The sequence below is a fragment of the Mustela lutreola genome, chromosome X (assembly GCF_030435805.1).
Source record: "Mustela lutreola isolate mMusLut2 chromosome X, mMusLut2.pri, whole genome shotgun sequence".
Lineage (NCBI taxonomy): Eukaryota > Metazoa > Chordata > Mammalia > Carnivora > Mustelidae > Mustela > Mustela lutreola.
In genome coordinates this window covers 112,470,532-112,484,150 of record NC_081308.1, presented here as the reverse complement: position 1 = coordinate 112,484,150, position 13,619 = coordinate 112,470,532, and the positions used below count along the sequence as shown (strand labels likewise).

Here is a 13,619-nt window from a genome sequence, read left to right as displayed (position 1 = left end):
AAAAAATCTTGACTCTGCAATGTGGGCTGGCATCCGGGTGACTTTAAGGAGGCATCAAAAGGCTGGCTAGTAGTTGAGATTAGCTAATGGAAATGAGGAGAAGGGGAAATGTGTCGGTGTCTAAATTTTTAACTACTGAAAATGGTTTCAACATTTGGATTCCTTTGGGATCTTGGAGAAGGGGCCAGGGAAGAAAAGAGTTTGTCTGCTTACTTAGGTGGTCAGAGATAGCTTTATTTGGATCCAGAAGGCCCGGAGACCCTCAGGAGGCCAGTTTCTAGCCCCAAGAGAACCCCCTGGATTAAACCTGTTGATCAGAGACAGAGCTTCATGCAGTGTTCTTATCATGTTGAGAAGTTCTGGGTGTTCATCTGTGCCAGCTTCCCCTGGGAATCAAGTCAAGTGCAGACAATGTGTGTGTGTGTGTGTGTGTGTGTGTGTGTATGTGTGTGTAAGTGCACGTGGCACATGATAAGGAAGAAAAGGTCACAGAGGGTGGCTTGCCCTGAGCCCCGCACCCCCAAGACAGTGCAGGCAAAGTGAACAGGAGTCATCACTAGCCCAGGACAAATGACCAAATGAATATCCCCAAACTGCTCTGCCCTGCAGGGACAGAGGTCCGGGACCCCAAGGCCGGGAGGGGGGAAAAGGCAGTCCTGCCCCTAGGCAGAAGGGCTGGGTCCCAAAGGGAGGCCTGAGGCCTGTACACGGTGACCGGGGACTGCAGGGTTTAGTCAGCTCGACTGAGGGCTGGATGGAGGCTGGCTGGGCAGGAATCAAGGTCTTGCACCACGGCCTCCCACCACTTCCTCTCTGGCTTTTATTAGTATCAAGGTCGTGCTTCCCAACTAGCTCTCCTGCCATGGGGACTTTTAGTTCATGTTCCTTTGTTTCTCCTTCCATCATCAGCTATCGAGTTAAGCTTTGTTCAATAACTAAATGATCCCCTGGTTGGGAATCCAGAGGAGGTGGGGATTTAGGACTAATGATTCCAGAATCTGGAATCTGGAGCCAGGTTCCAGGTGAGAGTGAGCAGTCTTGAGCAAACCCTGGGTCTTGTGGACTCCTGGTCTGAGAGTGGTCAACCACGAACACGGAAGCCTCCACAGAGGGTCAACAAGACGACTGCCAAGGGGCACCTGGGTGGCTCAGTGGGTTAAGGCCTCTGCCTTCAGCTCAGGTCATGATCCCAGGGTCCTGGGATCGAGCCCCACATCAGGCTCTCTGCTCAGCAGGGAGCCTGCTCCCCCCTCTCTCTCTGCCTGCCTCTCTGCCTACTTGGGATCTCTGTCTGTCAAATAAATAAATAAAATCTTTAAAAAAAAAAGATGACTGCCAGCTGCCTCATCTGTCCAGCACTTTGGCAGTCTGAAGAAGAAACTGCTAGAGCAAGGGCCGAGCTGTGACGTCATTAAGGAGGTGGGGTTCCTTCATTCAGTCAAGTCTGAGGAGCTTCCCGGTGAGTATGTGCGTACTAGACTTCTCTCCTTCCCTCTGCCCTGCTGCCCAACTCAGTAGAGCTATCTAACTGCAGGCACAAAGTGGCCATCCACTAATGAAAAAACAAATGCACGTTGCCTTGTGGTCCTTGCCATGGGCCTGAACACCAGACACTTTTCTCAAGGAGCCAGGTGAGGGAGAAAGCTCCCTGCTGAGCAGAGAGCCCGATGCAGGGCTCGATCCCAGGATCCTGGGATCATGACCTGAACTGAAGGAAAAGGAACAGGGAGGTGCAGAAGGAACGTCAGTTACCACAGCAAGAGGCTGTGAAAAACAGTATCAGGGGGCACCTGAGTAGCTCAGTCAGTTAAATGTCTGCTTTTGGTTCAGGTCATGATCTCGGGGTCCAGGGATTGAACCCTGCATCTAGCTCCTTCCTCAGCGGAGAGCCTGTTTCTCCCTCTCCCTCTGCCCTTCCTCCCTGCTCATGTGCATGCGTGCTCTGTCCAAAATAAAAAAAATAAATAAAATCTTTTTTTAAAAAGAGAGAGAAATACAGCCTCAGAAGGGGCCCCAAGGGTTCCACTCTGATCACCAACAAGGAGAAAGTACAAAGACAAAAGCAAAATGCTTAGTGTCACTTTTTTGTAACTAACATCCCACTCAGAACAGGGGTCAACACATTTTGCCCCCAGCTCAATCCATCAGTGGGGCGGCTGTCTCCCTACGCGGGCCCACCCCACATACCTCGCTGGGAAATGGGTCCCCGTGGGCTGCCATGGCCCTGAGGAGGATGCATGCGACGTGGACACTCATGGCATTGGAACAAGAAGAAGTGGACCTCTGGGCTTTTTAAAGTGCATAGAGATTTCTGAGACACTTCAAGGAAAGCTGACGCCCCTCATGGGAGCTGTTGGAGATGAAAGGAGATGAAGAATATCTCCTCAGGAGTTCAGAAATGAGAGGCCAACCTCAAGGATGATGGCTTCAAGCCTGGGGCTGTGCTTACCGCTGAGAAAGCGCTTCATGGTGTCGCTGCTGGCCAGCTTCATGGCTGTCTGCCCCGAGTAGGTGGCCAGTGTGGGGTCAGCCCCATAGGACAGCAAGAGCCAGATGGTCTCCAGGTTGTCATTGACCACCGCGTCATGAACCGGCCTGCGGAGGTGATACAGGGTGAGGACAATGGGGCCCAAGCAGGAACCTGGGTGTCTAGCCTCAGGCTACTTCATTAGGGGAAAGTAACTTAACATGAGCCCAGAATAATGTGGGTAAGAGTTCGTCTCTGAACTGTACCCCCCCATCAGATCTCCCCACTTCCTTCTCTCTCTGCCTCTTTCCCCTCCCTCCCATCTGTCTCTTAGGTTCTCCCTACATTTGGGACAGTCCCTGAGGTACACTGTAGCTCCACTGGTTGCTCTGGAGTTCGGGAGAGAATGGGCCCCTGACTGAGGATAAACTTAAAGCGGCTGCCGGGGGTATGAACAGAAAGATCTGGATGACTGCCCTGGAGCAGGGACGAGTGGAGTCCTGGTAAAGCTGCCCTTGTTAGGATGATCCCTAGATAACCCAACCTCTCCTTGGGAACCAATATGGGCTGGCCGGCCGGAACTCGTCCACCCCTGCCCCAAACTGCCCCCCTACAGCGGTCGGTAGCCGTCTTCCCGAAGCACTTCCCGACAAGGCCTGGTGTGGGGGGGAGGGGGGCTGGGGAGAGGCCTTCTTGCCTCGTGCCATCTTGCGCACTGCAGTTCACGTTGGCCCCGTGCTCCAGCAGGATGTTCAGGATGTCGGTCCAGCCCCTGGAGCAGGCCTCATGCAGGGCCGTGTAGCCAGCATTGTCGCGGTGATTCACGTCTTCGCTGTCCTTCTGGAGGCAGTAGAGAACAACATCCTGCAGGGACAGGGACAGCTCCATGAGCGAAGAGAGGCCTAATTCTTGAAATCACCCCAGTTAGGCTCGAAGCTCTCCAAACGTCCAAAGAGAAAGTCTTAGAGCCTGCACTTTATTCTGGGGCCTAATGGGCAAGTCTCAAAATCTTCTGTCAATAAAGTCAGTCCTGAGGTGCCATGGCCAGGCCCTCAGCTCTGGGCTATTTCCTTTGCAGTGGGGAGACACGTATTACGACCAAGGATATTCCCTCATCTGGGCGTGGGTTGTTGGGGTGAGGTCCGCAGAGAGGCTCACCTGCCCACCCAGAGCTCAAACTCTCAGGCCTCAACTTCCTGAGTCCTGGTTCCCTAGTCTGGGGCTTTGCAAGAGGGCCCCAGACCAAAGAAATGAGGCATGTGCTGGCAAGCACAGCCTCTGGCGGTAACTGGAGAACAAGGAAGAAAGAATGGGTTGAAGTCCTCTCCCTGGAAGCTGTGTTAATAGTTGTAAGTGCTGTCCCTGGATGTTTACCCCAGGGCAGTCCGTTCTTGCCTTCCCCTCAAATCGGGATTGCTCTGAGTATACCTCAGCGTGGTCATTCACTCACAAAGTACAGATGAGCCTCCCTGGGCTACACGACAGGACCAGAGGCAGGACTCCGGGACTAGAAGCACCCCAGCTGGTCTGAGAAGAAGCTGGTGAATAAGCTGAGGGGGGAGGGAGGGGTGGCCCCCTCTTCTGAGGGGAAAAGGCAGGCAGCAGTACCAGAGGCCTATTATTAGCCCTCTCTCCGGCCCTGGGGACATGGGTGGCTCAGGCATCCTGACCGACAGTTAGCTCACAGGCTAGCCAGCGAGAAAAAAGTGTGCGTGAGAAATGAGAAAGTGAGTGAATAAGCAAGCGAGTGTGTGCCTGTGTCGGGGGTGCTGTCTCCTGGATATACAGGAACTATTCCGCTCGCTCAGGAGAGCACAAGGCCCCTACCTTCCTCCCCAACGCAGACACCGTCAGCCTCCTCCCTCAGGCCTCAGACTCCTCCGCCTCCCTCCCGTGACAGGCCGCCCAACCTGCTCCTGTCCTGTGCTGGTTGGTTCTTCTATGGCCTCCTACTTGCTGGCTTGGCCCCAGGTAGAAGAAGATTAAACCTGACGGCAGGGGTTGGTCACCTTTTTTTCTTAGATCTCCCATGGCACCTACCCTGGCCCCCAAACTAGGCACTCAGGAGAGACGGGCAGCTCGCCAGTGAGCCACTGTCAAGGCAGTTCTCCTGTGCCGACCAGCCCGGCTGGGGCTGCGCCCGTATTTAAATAAGTCAGATATAGGGACTGGAAGCCTTACATCAAGGCCTACTCTAAAACCCAAATCTCCACCCTTAAGAGCAAATCCTTCGGAAATAATTGGTGCGGTGGGCAAATATACGTGGTCAAGGAGTTCGTATCAACAAAAGTGCCTGACAACGTTTTATCATAGTCACAGAGCCAGGCTTCCGCCCTACCCTGGCACCTGGGAATCAAAAAGACCCTGGTAGGAATCCAGACTCATACCTATGTAAGAGTTGAATGGTCCTGGCCACATCATTTAGCATTGCTAAGCCTTGATGTTCTCACGTGTAAAATGGAGCTAATAAAACCTACTTCCACAGTCAGTGAAGAGCTACCCCCAGGGAAGCAGTGTGGGTGTGAGGAGAGAAGCCCTGCCTGCCAACGCGCCACTGACTGCTGGCCCCTGGGAGTCCCAGTGAGGGGAGGCTAGAGGGTATGAAGAGTGAGCCGTGATCACCCCTATTTCCTCTCTGAGTGGGGGAGCTGCCACAAAACAAAGTTTAAGACGACATCAAAACCCCGTTTCTGGCCTACAAATGTGTTGGATTATCAATATTTCAATTCTTTTCAATCCCAACTGATACGCCAATGAGCTTGCGTTCCCACGCTCCCTGAGAGCAGTGAGGCGGCCCCAGAGGCCATCTGGGCCGTAGAAGAAGTTCAGTGGAGGTTGAAGCCCCAGGTCCAAACGAAGTCCCACCCAGGCCACAGAAGACACAATTGGGAGAAGCTTCTCCACAGATGCTGGGGATCTCCCTACCTTATAGCCAAGACGGGCCGCCCGCTGCAGAAGGGTCTCGCCCGCGTTTTTGTTCACTATGAGCCGACGTGCCTCTGGAGGGATCTGCCGGGCTGTAGGTGACTCGGAGGCCTCCTCTGGGCCGGCACTTCGGGACTTAGAAGGTGTGCATGGTTCTGTGGGTTTCACTGGGGTGGGAGGCTTGGGAGATTTTGTCTTCTGCTGGCTCCAACGACCTTTGCCCTGGAAAGCAGAGATGGGGTCCTGGATCAGCACAGCTTCCCGTCCACTCCCACCCAGATGTTGAGGGGCTCAAATCCTCAACCACATAAGCCGACAAATGACCAAGGGATTGGAAATCAGAGACAGAGGGGACATCCTAGCTTCCCCAAAGCACTCCGCATGCCTTCTTTACCTGCCTCCATTCCATTTGTTGCAGTTTTGACAAGTCCCATTTCTAAATGAGTGAAGCAAACTGATAGGAAGGAGAAGTGGAGACAGGTATCTTTGACCAAAGACGTACAGCTGCTAAGGCTTTCACTCTTGTCGCACAAACCTGCCTCTTAACCTGCCCCAGGCTCTTCCCACCTGCCTGCACACCCCGGCCCTGGATCACATCCATGCCCACCTTGCGTGGTGCAAAGCACATGGGCTCAAGAGTCAGAAAGATGTCAGTTTGGAATCTTGCCTCTGCCACCCACTAGTTACAAGACCTGGATTAAGGCCCAACCTCTCTGAGCCTCACTGTCTCGCTTATGGGCTCTTCACATGGGGGAGGAACCGCGTCTGAGAAACTGGACTCGAGGAACCAGACCGAAGGAGCGTCATTTACACCGGGCCTAAGTTAGATGATGAGATTCTAAACTAGGAGCTGGGGGCAACTGGGTGGCTCAGTGGGTGAAGCGTCTGTCTTCAGCTCAGGTCATGATCCCAGGGTCCTGGGATGGAGCCCTGAGACTGTCTCTCAGCTCAGCAGGGAATCTGCTTCTCCCTCTGCCTCTCTCCCTCCCCCACTCATGCCCTCGCTCATTCTCTTTGTGCCTCTCAAATAAATAAATACAATTTTAAAAATATATAAATAGGGCGCCTGGGTGGCTCAGTGGGTTAAGCTGCTGCCTTCGGCTCAGGTCATGATCTCAGGGTCCTGGGATCGAGTCCCGCATCGGGCTCTCTGCTCGGCAGGGAGCCCGCTTCCCTCTCTCTCTCTCTGCCTGCCTCTCCATCTACTTGTGATTTCTCTCTGTCAAATAAATAAATAAAATCTTTAAAAAAAATATATATATATATATATATATATATATATATAAATAAACTGAGAGCTGAAGTTATAACTGGACAAGACTTCAGAGGACATTGTGAGAGGTGGGTCCACCTTGCGTGTGGGAGGGACATGAATCACTGGGTGACCAGAGGGCAGACTCTAAGTTGCCCTCATCAGATTCTAAGTTGGCCCCTGATGATCCCCCTGATATTTGTGCTCTCATGTAGCCCCCTCCTGCACTGAACAGGGCCGATATGTGTAGCCAACAGGAGTGCGCAGAGGTGACAGTGTTTGACTTCCAAGGCCACTTCCTAAAAGACAATGTGGCTTCAGCCTTACTTTTTTTTTTTTGGATCACTTGTTCTGGGGGAATCCAGTTGTCATGTCATGGGGACTCTCAAGCAGTCCTTTGGAGAGGTCCCCAGGGCAAGGCAAGGAGGCATTTCCTGCCAATGACCAGCCATGCGAGGTAGCCCCCCTGGAAGCAGACCCTCCCACTCCAGTTTAATGGGGCCCTGGCTGACACCTTGACCGCAACCTCACAGGAGACCCCAAGCCAGACCCAGCTAATCTGCTCATGAATCCCTGACCGCCAGAAGCTGTGGGAGATAGTGTGTTTGTTGTTGTGTTGAGGTAAGGTTGAGGATAGTGTTAGAACACAAGAGACAACTAACACATACCACTTATCCAAATCCCTCAGAGCATTACTAAAGTCTCACAGAAATCCTATGTCTTCTACAACCTTTTACAACACTCTAGACTTCCTTCTCCACATATGCAGGCCACCTAGCCCGAAACGAATAATCTGATACTTGATGCCAGACTTTTAACTTCCTTATACCATTTCATGGACAAGTCTGGCCTCCTGCTGGGTTTGAGGCTCCTCTGGGGCAGGGTTCACATTGTCATCTTCTCTCTTTTTTAAAAAAGATTTGACTTATTTATTTGACAGAGAGAGATCACAAGTAGGCAGAGAGGCAGGCAGAGAGAGAGGAGGAAGCAGGCTCCCCGCCGAGCAGAGAGCCCGATGTGGGGCTCGATCCCAGGACCCTGAGATCATGACCCAAATGGAAGGCAGAGGCTTTACTCCATTGAGCCACCGAGGCGCCCTGTCATCTTCTCTTTTGTTCCTTACAGCACTTCACTCCGGGTTGGACACATCATCACAACACGTATTTGTTGACTTGATTCCAGCCAGCTCTGTGTAGAGCCCTGGGCAGACTGAAAAGTTACCGAAAATCATGAAGCTTGGAAAGCGATGGCAGCAGGGAGAAGACCAGAGCCCAGGGCATTTGTCCCCTCTGGTAAATCCCAAGAGAACCGGAACTGCTGTCCATCTGCATCTCCACAGGGCAGAGAGGTCCAATCACTAGCAGGAAGGCACGGCTGATCAGTGTAGGGTGTAACAGCCACGAGGGCAGAGGTAGATAATGGCCATGCTGGAGGATGCTGGGTCAAGTGCCTGGGTTTTTGCTAAGCCAAGCCGGGAGCCAAAGGGTGACTTTCCTTCTGGGGGCAAGAGCCACCAGAGACAAGGGAGGCTGCCTGAGAGGGGGAGGAGCAAGAGCAAATGGGGGCCCCGCCCCCTCCCCTCTTCCTCCCTGGCTCAGAGCCCCTGTGGGAAGAAGCCTTTGGCCGATGCCCCAGCTTTAGTGTTGCAGGCGCGTCCCCCGCCCTCCCCCCGCCCTGCTTCCCACTACAAAGCACCATGGCATGGGGGCATCCAGAGCAGGTGGTGGGGACTGGGAGAGAAAGAAAGGCGGGAGGGAGAAAGGGAGGCCCTGTGAAGGGACAAAACCTCTCTGGGAGGAACATTTCAGCAGACACTGCCAGGCGGAATAACCAGACACAACTACCAGCGCGTGCTGCTGAATGTCAGGCAGCCAGTCACCTTTGTGTGGGATGGGCCCGTGGCGGGGAGGAGCAGGGGGAAGAGGAGGGGCACGCCCACCTTTCCCCAGAGCTGCTCAGCATTGCTGTGTGTCCCTGCCTGGGCGCCCCCAACCCCAGTGTCTCCCAGATATAGACGGAAGCCACCCATTGACCAGGTGGAGGCACACGGAAAGAGCCGGGGCGGGGAGACCCGCGTCATGTCCCCACGTCGCCACTCGTGACCACTGAGTAACCTCGTGCCAGTCCCTTAGCCCGCTGGAGCTTCACTTTCCTCACCATCAAACGAGGACAACAGTGCCTACCTCTTACAGCCACTGCGGGAATTAAGAATGGCCACGTGAAGGGAGCACTCAGCACGGACCAGGCTTCTTTTTTCCCCCTGCCCCACTCCCTCTGGCGGTCTGAGGGAGTGGTCACTGCTACCTTGCCATTCTGTGCCTCTGTCCTCTCATCCTTGCCTCAACCTGAAGCTCAAGGATGTACACCAACCTCAAAAGAGCACTTTATGATTATCAAAGCCTTTTACAACCCTTGCCTCCTTTGTTCCCCAAGCACCCTTGTGAGATGGAAAGGGCATGGAGCATCATCTCCATTTTTTTAACAGATTTTATTTATTTATTTGACAGAGATCACAAGGAGGCAGAGAGGCAGGCAGAGAGACAGGGGGGAAGCAGGCTCCCTGCTGAGCAGAGAAAGGAATGTGGGGCTTGATCCCATGACCCTGGGATCATAACCTGAGCTGAAGGCAGAAGCTTTAACCCACTGAGCTACCCAGGCGCCCCTCATTTCCATTTTTAAAGGTGAGGAAATAGGCTTGAATACCTTGTCTGAGCTAGAACCAGATTCCAGGAGGGGCAAGGGAAAAGGAGGGGGAGATAAGCATCCGGGTCTCCGGCCTTTTGCCACTGCCACTCCAAGCTGGAAAGAGCTGGAAAAATCACAACCACCAAATAAGCCCATTCTGACCTTTGATTTTTTTTTTTTTTTTTTTTTTTTTTTTTTTTTTTTTTTTGGCGGCCAATGACATCAGAGCCTGGACCTTTGCTTCTTTCAAATGTGAAGTTCACCCGAGGACTGAGGACCGTGTTATTTTTTGCAAATGGTACAACACGAAACCCAAAACCAATGATGTAAACATCAGACCCCCCAAAAAGATGTCAATTATTCAATTATGAACAGGGATTCTAGAATGCTGGCCTGGCTACGGACTGGTGAGTGCCTCTCTGAGAAGCAAAGGCACTGGTGAGTTGGTGGTGGGAGAGCAGCTCTAACTCTCTCAGTCCTACCGTCAGGCAACCTTTGTCTGGACATCAACATCCCTGCTTCTACAAGTGGCTTTCTACCTTGATTGACTCAGAAAACTCTGACTGGGTTTCCAGGGAGTTAAGCCCAGACGAAAGCTTCCTGATTGGATGTTAACAAGCTATTCAGGCGAACATCCTGCCATATTCTTCAACTCTTCCTAAACTCAAAGGAAATCCCAGGCGTGTTGAGGAAAAGCCAGGAAGAACCAAACCTGAGAGTTTTCAGACTCTTATTGTTAACTGATAACTTTAGGTCCCATTCTTCAAATGTAATCCCCAACTCGCCTAGAACTACTTCAAAATGCTTCAATAAATATGAGTTAATTTGGTCCTCCCCGTCCACTCACTCACTCACTCACTCACACGACCGTTGATCAAGGAGCCTCGGGGACTGGCTGCCGCCCAGCCCACTCCTTTCCCACCAGCTCCCCTCACTGGCAACGCACCTTGGCCTCTTCTGAGACGTTTGCCATGTGCTTGGTCTTGCACTTCCGTTTTCCTGATGGCTTTTCTGAATTTTCAAGGCAGGCTGGTTCCTCCAGGTTATTTGGGAGGAAACCGTTTGGTGAATCCGAGATCCCCTGGGCTTTGTTGGGCAAGAGAAGGTTCCTGTTCCTGAGGCGGTGCTCCGAACTTTGGGAGGAAGTCTTCTGCTTCCGAGCCTTTAAATCTGAAGGCAAGAAACAGGAAAGAATGGATGTCAGGGAAATGGAGCACAGAAAAGCAATGCCTTCCTCTACGATGAATCAGAAGGCTTTGGGGAGTCGAATCTCAGTGCCGAGTTGTGTAACGAGTAACTACCAGAGTCTAGTGTGGTGCCAACAATGCCACTAAATGCTTCGCAAGTGCCCACTGTACTTCAACAACAAAGTCCCTGCTCTCCGAGCCGATGACCACTCCCCGCCCTGCCAGCAGGGGGCGGCCCAGGTGGCTGTCCCCAAGATGAGGGTAATTTTAAAAGGATTTCCCCATAGCCCAGAGCAAATCAGAACTTTATTTTCAGCTTTTTCCCCATCCCCTTTGTCTCTTTCCCCATTCCAATACGAAAACAAATCCAGCAGTCTGCTGAAGTGAAGTCTGAAGTATCCTGGGGTGGGGTGTAAACGGAGGTCTTCCGTCACTGCCTCCACTCACCCACCTGACTGCCTGGCTGGTCACTCGCTGAAGACATGAAGATCAAAGCCACAGAAACTCCCTGAAATCAGAAGGCGCCCTGGGCCGACTTAGCCGATGGGCAATCACAAAATCCTGCTGCCCTCCCTGGCTGGAAATCAAGTCACCAGGATACCCTGAGCAACATCTCTAATTCTAGCCCGAGCTCACTAGACAAAGCACTTTCGAGTTTCAAAAAGCGTGGCTGTGACTCAAGGGGCACCTGGGTGGCTCAGCTGGTTATGCAGCTGACTCCTGGTGTCAGCTCAGGTCACGATCCTGGGGTGGTGGGATGCATCCCCCATCAGGCTCCACGCTCAGCATGGAGTCTGCTTGAGATTCTTTCCCCTTCCTTGTCTCTCCCCCTGACGCTCCTCCCCCCACTCACCCCCCCCCAAGTCTAAAATAAATAAACAAAACCTTTATTTTAAAATGGTGTGTTGTGATTCTTACAGCTCTTTCTGGATGGAGCCCTGAGTGGCACTGGGAATTTCATTGCCAAGAGCCTCATCCCACAGGCCAGTCCTAAACCTCAGGTACAGCGGGGATAGTTTGGGTTAACCCTTATCTCTTAACTAATATTAGCATCACATGGCTTGGCCACTAGCTGTGTAACTAGCTGGAGGCAAGTTATAATCTCCCACAGTTTCTATGTCTGTAAAATGGAGAAGACCTACTCCACATCAGAGGACTGGTATGAGAATTAAATGAGGTAGCATACACAAAACCCCTTTATAAGGTGTTATAAAGAGAAAGGCATCCTTACCATATTATTTCAGTAAGCTCTTTAGGGAAGGCCCTGCCCATGTGTTCTTTATTTCCCCCACAGGACTGAGCACATGGCAAAAGATCGGTATGTCTATGAAATGAATAACTGCAGCCTCAGTTTCTCCAATATGTGAACCAAGAGGGTTGAGCAAGATCCAAGAATTCTCAGTTGGCTTCCCTCCACCGTGGCATGTGTTCACACATGTGACACAAGGCCAAGTCCAGATGTGGGAGCCATCACTAGAGTACGAAGAACTGGCTCTAGGTTATGTGCGGCACTTAGGAGGCCAGCAGCTGTCACACCAGCGCTTTCCCCCAACTCTCTCCAACCCACTCATGGGTCCCCACGCTCATGCAAGAACTGCCACGTTAGATGGCTTCTAAAGGCAATTCCAACGAGAACATTCTCAACCAGGGCTTTTGATGCAACAAGTCTGGGCTGAGTCAAAAGAGGAAGGAACAGAACGGTGCCTTGTGAGGGGGGACGTCAGGAAACATGGGGAAGCCATGTTGCGGCATTCAATGCCTGAGGAAAAGCAGTAGCTCCCTACCCGGCTTACCCAGGGCGGGGCAGGCTCTGGAGTTTATACAGCTGCAGTGGAGCAAGAACTTCATAGCAGCACAGAAAGAAAGAGAGTAGACGTAGTAGCTACGCGAGTGGAAGCGCCTCTTCCTATCCCCTCTGCAGGTCAAGGAGGGACATATCGAAGCCCAGGACAAGAGGAAAGGTTGTGAGGGCGCCTGGGTGGCTCAGTCAGTTGACAGTCTGCCTTCGGCTCAGGTCACGATCTCGGGATCCCGGGATCGAGCCCTGTGACAGGCTCTATGCTCAGTGCGGAGTCTGCTTCTCCCTCTCCCTCTGCTCACCCCACCCCTCATCCTGACTCATTCTAGCGCTCTCTCTCTTTCAAATAAATATAATCCTCAAAAAAACCAGAAAGGTCATGAGGCTCAGACAGAAATAAGGTGACCAGGGGCACCTGGGTGGCTCAGTGGGTTAAAACCTTTGCCTTTGGCTCAGGTCATGATCCCAGGGTCCTGGGATGGAGTCCCGCATTGGGCTCTCTGCTCCGCAGGGAGCCTGCTTCCTCCTCCTCTCTCTTTGCCTGCCTCTCTGCCTACTTGGGATCTCTGTCTGTCAAATAAATAAATAAAATCTTTTAAAAAAGAAATAAGGTGACCTGTCTAGTTTGGCCTCTGCCCGACTTCCTCATGTCAACCTGAAAGACAGGTAGTAATAGGAAGGTTCAGAGCTTTCCTGAGAAGGGAGATGTTTGCCAGGCAATCCCTTCATGAAGATGTCACCACTGGATCTGGAGGAAGGCAACCAAACCATAAGCCAAAGCCAAGAGCCTTGACTCAAGACCCTTAGCCACATGCATGGAGGGAGAATGACCTACATTTCAACAACCAAAGCTGCCCCCAAATCCAACAGGATGCCTTGCCAAGCAGTGTTCTCCATGCCCTGGGAGGTGTTTACGTAAAGGCTACCTGTCCACAGTGCTACAGAGATCTCTGCTTTTCGACGGAAAATGGAACCAGGTAATCTCAAAAGTCCTTCTGATTCCAAACCAGTAAGTTCCGTGGGAAGAGTCCCAGCTCGGAGGAAACCAGCTCTCAGTAAAGAAGACTAGGTGACACCAAAGCTCCTCTTCATCCTAACACAAGCAGCTGAGACCAACGACTTGACGCCTCGTTCCTGACCAATCCCTTACGGCTCTGGCAGGAAAAAGGGAAAATTATCCTCAGTCTCCCACAGTTGATGACGATTAGCTCCATTACCCTCTGCAGTGTGGGGATGGTATCAGCTACATCTCTGCTTAAACCGAGCTGGAAGTGAGGGTTAGCCTTCTCTGCGTTAGAGCAAACC

The 13,619-nt window shown here is 52.2% G+C and overlaps 1 protein-coding gene across 9 annotated transcripts in view; it reads right to left on the bottom strand.

Annotated features, from left to right (window-relative positions):
• The window catches only part of BCORL1 (BCL6 corepressor like 1), a 62,724-nt gene that overhangs the window by 12,263 nt on the left and 36,842 nt on the right, over positions 1-13,619 (bottom strand). For 8 of the 9 annotated variants that reach the window (XM_059157000.1, XM_059156999.1, XM_059156996.1 and 5 more), the window contains 3 exons: positions 10,276-10,499; positions 5,393-5,614; positions 2,774-3,331 (listed from right to left, as the gene is read on the bottom strand). In XM_059157000.1, coding sequence (XP_059012983.1) covers positions 2,798-3,331; positions 5,393-5,614; positions 10,276-10,499 — 980 coding nt within the window. In that variant the 3' untranslated portion in view covers positions 2,774-2,797. Of the gene's footprint in view, positions 1-2,449; positions 2,596-2,773; positions 3,332-5,392; positions 5,615-10,275; positions 10,500-13,619 lie in introns of those variants that run through there. The other variant, XM_059157001.1, reaches the window with a different exon arrangement.